This window comes from Gossypium arboreum, chromosome 6, assembly GCF_025698485.1.
Source record: "Gossypium arboreum isolate Shixiya-1 chromosome 6, ASM2569848v2, whole genome shotgun sequence".
Classification (NCBI taxonomy): domain Eukaryota; kingdom Viridiplantae; phylum Streptophyta; class Magnoliopsida; order Malvales; family Malvaceae; genus Gossypium; species Gossypium arboreum.
In genome coordinates, this window is record NC_069075.1 from 34,935,177 (window position 1) to 34,941,185 (window position 6,009).

Sequence of the window (6,009 nt, forward strand, 5' to 3'; positions counted from 1 at the left end):
AGGGCACACGGCTGAGACATACAGCCGTGTCTCTACCCGTGTGTTTACTACCATGATACTGACTTGAAAAATTAAGGTGTAGGGGACACATGGCCAGACTACACGCCCGTGAGGCAAACCATGTGTCACTCACGGTCGAGACACACGCCCGTGTGTCTGTCCATGTGGACAAAAACAACTATGTTCTAATTGAAAAAATTGACGGGTTGCAAGATAATACAAGGTGTCTTGGTAGGCATCTATCCTACAATTGAAAAAAGGCTAACTTATCTAATTGAATGCGAAAAGTCACGGCCTGGTGCTTTTCAAGACCAACTATGTTCTAGAATTCCATAGATTTGAAACCTCTTGAATAGTGACAAATTTTTGTGATTCACAGTCAATCTACGCACAAGAAATAATGACGTGTTAAGCATAAAGCTTAGTGAGCAAACAAGGAAGATACTCACCTTACCTTACAACCTTTAAAAGGGTTAATCCATATGGAACTCCTGCACATTCATTAACAATTTACTATATAATCAAATTAAGGTCAACATAGTTCAAATTCTTATTTTTACACATTTTATAAATCAAGTTTTACTTAGTTAAATTGATTTTCAAGTTCATTATTTGATTCTTCAATCTCCTATGGCCTCAAGATCTGACACTTATTTATAGTTATGGAAGCATACAAGTAAGTCATGTTAAGGCCTTAGAATTTGTTTCATAATTCATATTTAGTTCAATATTGTCACATTTTATATTTTCATTCTTTTTATAACATACAGTCCTTAGTAAACACTAGTAAAAGTAGACTCAGATACTTGGAAACCACCCAACTCTAAACATATATAGCACAAAGCACTACCACCCAAACACCAACATGTAAGGGCCATAAATGCACCGAAGTGCTTTGTCGTGAGGCAACATATCATATCTTCGTTCAATGGAATACCTCCATTCAAAAAGTGCACATACTATTCCCAATAGCATGTCAATAGTATCTTAACAACTTCTCTAAGTTTACAAGAGTAAAGTTTAAGTAACAATTCAATTTTGTTTCACTGCAATCATATTCACATATTCACTCATTCATTTATGCACATATCCATACACATTGCCACTTGATACTTTTTAGATTAGCACCCATATATCATAATCATAATCAAGGATTCAATAGGCAACCATTCATGTTTTAATCTAAGATTTTGTACTCTCTTGCTCTTATATTCGACAATGCACATACTATTTCCTATAGCATGTCAATTGTATGCTATAACTTCTCTAAAATTCGAAGAGCAAAGTTTAAGTAACAATTAAATTTCGTTTCACTGCAATCATATTCACATATTCACTCTTTCATTTATGCATGTGTGCATACTCATTGCGACTTGATACTTCCCAATGTAGCACCCATATATCATAGTCATAATCAAGGATTCAGTAGGCAACCATTCATATTTTAATGTAAGAGTTTATAATCTCTTGCTCTTATATCCGGTTGTCAATAATAATTAAGCCTTGTTTCACACAATTTCTTATATACACAACCTTTCATAATGCACATTTGTTTAAGCTCATTGAGCTAATAGCCATATCTTTATTACAATTATCCATTACACTTAATGTTTCATGAAGTATTTCATTAGCCAAGTCCTTGTCATTACACTAGCCAAGGCATTGCAACATCCTTTCACATTCGCACACCAACTCGCCTGTTAATCCATTTAATGCTATAACTTACTCTTCTCGTTACATTTAGTCAACTTCATTAAAAACTGTTCTTTACCATATTTTTAGTAAATTTATGTTCCTACTTTGCCCTATAAAAAAACATTAAACATGGCTTCTTTATTCTTACTGTATTTGCATTATCATAAATTAAATATAGTATTTCTATTAACAATATGGTGCAAGTATAGTTCTTTTTCCTTTTTTGATAAGTTCCTGACATTTACTGTTAATTGAACATATGTAACCAAAACAACCCAAAAAATTATATTATGCAAGTAAAATGTTGAAAAAATCATTCATCAGATGTCCAAAAATGCCAAGTACCAACTAGACAACAGCAATTAATCGAATAATAACCATTAAAATGAGGGTTTCAATCAATGAATATTGCACAACTGAACCAACAAAACAGGCATGACTAAGTGTTTGCCTAAATTATCCTTTAAACATCATAAAATCACTGAAACAAAAAAGAGAGTTTAGCGTTTCCCACTGTTTGGATTTGATTTGGTGCAGAGGACCTTCCGGCCCTTAGCACGTCTACGTTTCAATAGAGCTCTCCCACTAGTGGTTCTCATTCTTCTACGGAACCCATGAGTTCGAGCCAATGATTTCCGAGACCTATTCCTCTTTGTTTGACAAAGTGCAGCCTTTCCTGCCCTAACCACCAGGCATCTCCTTCTCTCATTCTTCACCCCATTATTTGAACCAAAATCAGTCCCCAAAGATAACCCTACCACCAAATTTTGAAATTAAAACCCATCGAAGAAATCAGAAATTAACAAAAATGGGAAACTGTGTCGTTACCTGAAAAGGAAGAAGGGAAAGAGAGAGAAGATGATGAAGGGAGAAAGGAGCAGTGAAGAAGGGAAGACTTGTTTGCCGCATTGGAAGAGACGGAAATTCTTCTCCTTGAACCTGTTAAGAGAGTGAGGGAAGCTGAAGGGATGTGGGCTCTTATGGATTTTGTAGGAAGGCATTGAGGTGATGTTATTACTGGCATTGAAGCCATTGTTTTTGCCTCGGCACACTGCCTCACTTTTTTCTTATCCGGATATCTTTTAGAGCAACACTGCCTCAAAATGGCTTTGGGTAGAGATGGAATGTAATGGGTCGAGTAGAGAGACTGAAGTTCTTGCTTAGCCCAACTAGGGGTTAATTGTACTGGAGGATATTGATTTTCGAAACCCTCCAAGGGCCTAGACCCAAATAAAAGATATAGGCCGTTTTGACTTGAGGCGTTCAGGCAATGACTGCAGCAGCAAATGGTGTCTTCCTGGTTGGGACCTGCTTCTATATACAGCTCTCTTTATCTGACACATTGAGCTACAAAGAACTTCCCTTTTCATCCACAATTGTGCATTCATGGTGTTGCTGAAAGTTGTAATCTAAAATTGCAGAGTGATTGATCTTTTAACCAAAAATAACTTTAAATCTTTGAAGCATCTAGACCCTTGTTGGACAAATTCATCACAATTCTATGTTTGCTGTTGGAGAAATATAAGTAGTTTCTACTATGCTTTATATATCTCCTTACCTGCATAAGCTATGTCTCCATATACTAACAATAGTCTCGGAATTAAAGAGCAGTTGAATTATGTGTATTCTAAGTTCATCATTAATGAGGAAAACAATAATCTCTGGTGCCAGTAAAGACTAGGCAATTATGTTTAGCAATTAATTATTATTGTCTGAAAGATCAGTTCGTGTATAACAAGAATTATACTTGTTTCTTCTAGGGAAAATAGGGTGTTCCAAAAATCACCAATTCCACAAAAAAAAAAAAAACAAAACAAAAGAGGAAGCATCACATAGGATCAAGCAGCAGGATACAAAGATGGTGCAGTTATACAAATATTCTGTGTCAAAAGCATGCCAACTTTTAGCATAGGCGCCCAAAGACTGCAGTCTACTTGATGCCATGGTCTAAATACTGCAAGATGTACCAATTTTGACCATTCAATGTAGGAAAACTTGTGGTGCTAGAAACAAAATTAAATGAAATAAAAACGAAACTTGAGGCGTGAATCAACACTTTATTTTACCTCTAGTATACAATAGGTCAGATGTTTTGTATAGGCAGCGAATGGTTACACATCAAAATGTATCCCTTGGTACATATGTTTTCTCAATAATTCCTTTCCATAGAAAATTACCTTCTTCAATTTGACACTTTGCAGGGAAAAATTATGTTATTTCAATTATTCCGAAAAATAAAACAAAAATATTATTGCACCACCAAACTCAAGTCCAAAACTATAATTGCACCACATGTCAAGCAAAAACATAGTACAAACTAAAATGTCCTACGAATAGCAATTAAGAAAGCATGTGACGAAAATTACATAGGGTACAACTTATTAATAGCCCTTGACAGATCCATTTTATTTGTTAAATCTACAGTATACAAAGTACAGTTCATCTGCTATGAATTAACAAGAGTGGATTTGCATCAGGAGCGAGCAATATTTAGTGAAGAAAGAAAGCTAACCTTGAAAGAAACTCTCAAGATGGCAGGGGGAATAAAACTAGTAACCAACATAAACTGCAGCATTAACTATGTAACAATCATCATTCTTATCTCCCATTTCTTCTACATACACGCCACTTGAGCATACTAGTCCTCCATCCACAACTTCAACATTCAAAATTTTTCCACTGCATTCAATTGTAAGAATGAGAAAAAAAAAAAAAAAAAACAAGAGAGACATTTACGAGTTATATAAATATTGCAAAAAAGCAGTAGGAGTTTGTAACTGGTTTGATTTACATGGACGTTCTTATTTGGTCCCCAACATTTCTGGAAGGTAAATTTTCAAAATCAATGACATATCACAAACAAAAGTGATTTGTGATGGAAGAATAAGACCAATTGAAGAAAGGCATAGTTAAATTCGCATTAGTAGTTAGAAGATTAGAGAGGTCTCAACATGGGTTAAATTTTACACAGAGTAAGCAATACAATTAGGTCACTGAGCTCATCAGAAACAAGGGTTATTAACTATTTACTTCATGCTTGGAAAATTATTGATCAGAATTTTGTAAGAGTATATTGGAATGGATATCCTCATACATTAACAACAATAGATGCTCTTTATGTTAAAAGTTAATAAATCAGTCAACAAGGATATGTGCTTAAACAAGAACAAGCAATTTGTAAAGGAGATAAAAGAGTTCAAAAATTGAGGCACCAAGTTCCAGAGGTGTGGATACTCACTAAGGAAAAACAGACTTCACCCTCTCAATATCCAATGAGTGTTGAAGAGAATGAGGAACACCTAATTTGATCTGTAATTTCATTTGCTCAAACGAGACCCCAGGTATGGATCCTGCAGGAATTTTATCTCATTACATCTAATGAAACAACTTCAAAAGAGAATTCCTCAATACTTAACTATGCTGGTCTCATGGTTTAACCAACACTAAAGAGAAACAATATAAATTCTAAAATCTTCTAATCTTACTGCACAAAAACTGAACAGCAAACCCGTATACCTCTCCTAAATGCAGGAATTGAATTAGAAGAAATAGCATCCCTGCATGCCCTCATTGCTGCAGATGTGATATCTTGCCTGATTCCATGCAATAATTCATAAAATAAGTGCTTTATCGGATTAAATCAAACCAGAAAAAGTAAAATGGGTGTTTTATATAAGATTAAGAAGAAGAAGAAGAAGAAGACGAACCCATGTTGATCATAACCAACACCCATCTCCACGAAAAGGAGTTTCATCGGTGGATTCGAGGAGTTGTCGGTCGTGCTTGTGACTGCACTTTGATCTGTTTCCATGGCAGCCGTAGCTCGGATTAGGAGTTGAAATCTAGGACGAGGAGGAAGGTGGAGGATAGAGGAGAAAAGCGGAGGCTTCAATGGAAGTGAACCGTATGTTTTGCAAGTTGAGAGAGTTCCAGTAGTAGAAGAAGACAAATTTGAAACCCAGCGAAAACAGATACTCATCTCGTCTCTCACACTGCCCCAACAAAGCTAGGAAATTAGAGTAAATTCATCAAAATTTCCCAGTCTACTTGACAAAAAAAAAAAAAAAAACTGTATATGACAGGCCCATTCATTTCTTATCAGGCTTAAGCTGGCACACTTGAATCAAGCCAAGCCTGCATACAGTAAAAGGTATGGTGGGTCAGGGTTCCAAACCATCTAATATTCATGTCCAATACTCAATTTCAAAGCCTATACGACATAGGTATACTTTTCATGTCGAAAACATATGCATGCGTGACAAAGTATCCCATATCGAATAACTTGGATTTCATATAACTTCAATTGATGGGAGA

The 6,009-nt window shown here is 35.5% G+C and overlaps 2 protein-coding genes across 3 annotated transcripts; both read right to left on the reverse strand.

Annotated features, from left to right (window-relative positions):
• Positions 1-2,057: 2,057 nt before the first annotated feature.
• On the reverse strand, positions 2,058-3,241 carry LOC108474202 (50S ribosomal protein L34, chloroplastic-like). The gene is made up of 2 exons (XM_017776132.2): positions 2,524-3,241; positions 2,058-2,449 (listed from the first exon to the last, which is right to left on the reverse strand). Exons 1-2 carry the CDS (start codon positions 2,726-2,728, stop codon positions 2,196-2,198), a joined length of 459 nt encoding a protein of 152 aa, XP_017631621.1. The 5' UTR covers positions 2,729-3,241; the 3' UTR covers positions 2,058-2,195.
• A 139-nt stretch (positions 3,242-3,380) lies between these two features.
• Positions 3,381-5,759, reverse strand: LOC108474201 (uncharacterized). 2 transcript variants are annotated; one of them, XM_017776131.2, is made up of 5 exons: positions 5,403-5,759; positions 5,212-5,288; positions 4,934-5,045; positions 4,208-4,374; positions 3,381-3,649 (listed from the first exon to the last, which is right to left on the reverse strand). In XM_017776131.2, exons 1-4 carry the CDS (start codon positions 5,672-5,674, stop codon positions 4,245-4,247), a joined length of 591 nt encoding a protein of 196 aa, XP_017631620.1. In that variant the 5' UTR covers positions 5,675-5,759; the 3' UTR covers positions 3,381-3,649; positions 4,208-4,244. The 2 variants fall into 2 exon arrangements, with proteins under 2 accessions (XP_017631620.1, XP_017631618.1); XM_017776129.2 differs by lacking the exon at positions 3,381-3,649 and having other exon boundaries at positions 3,944-4,374; positions 5,403-5,758.
• Positions 5,760-6,009: the final 250 nt, after the last annotated feature.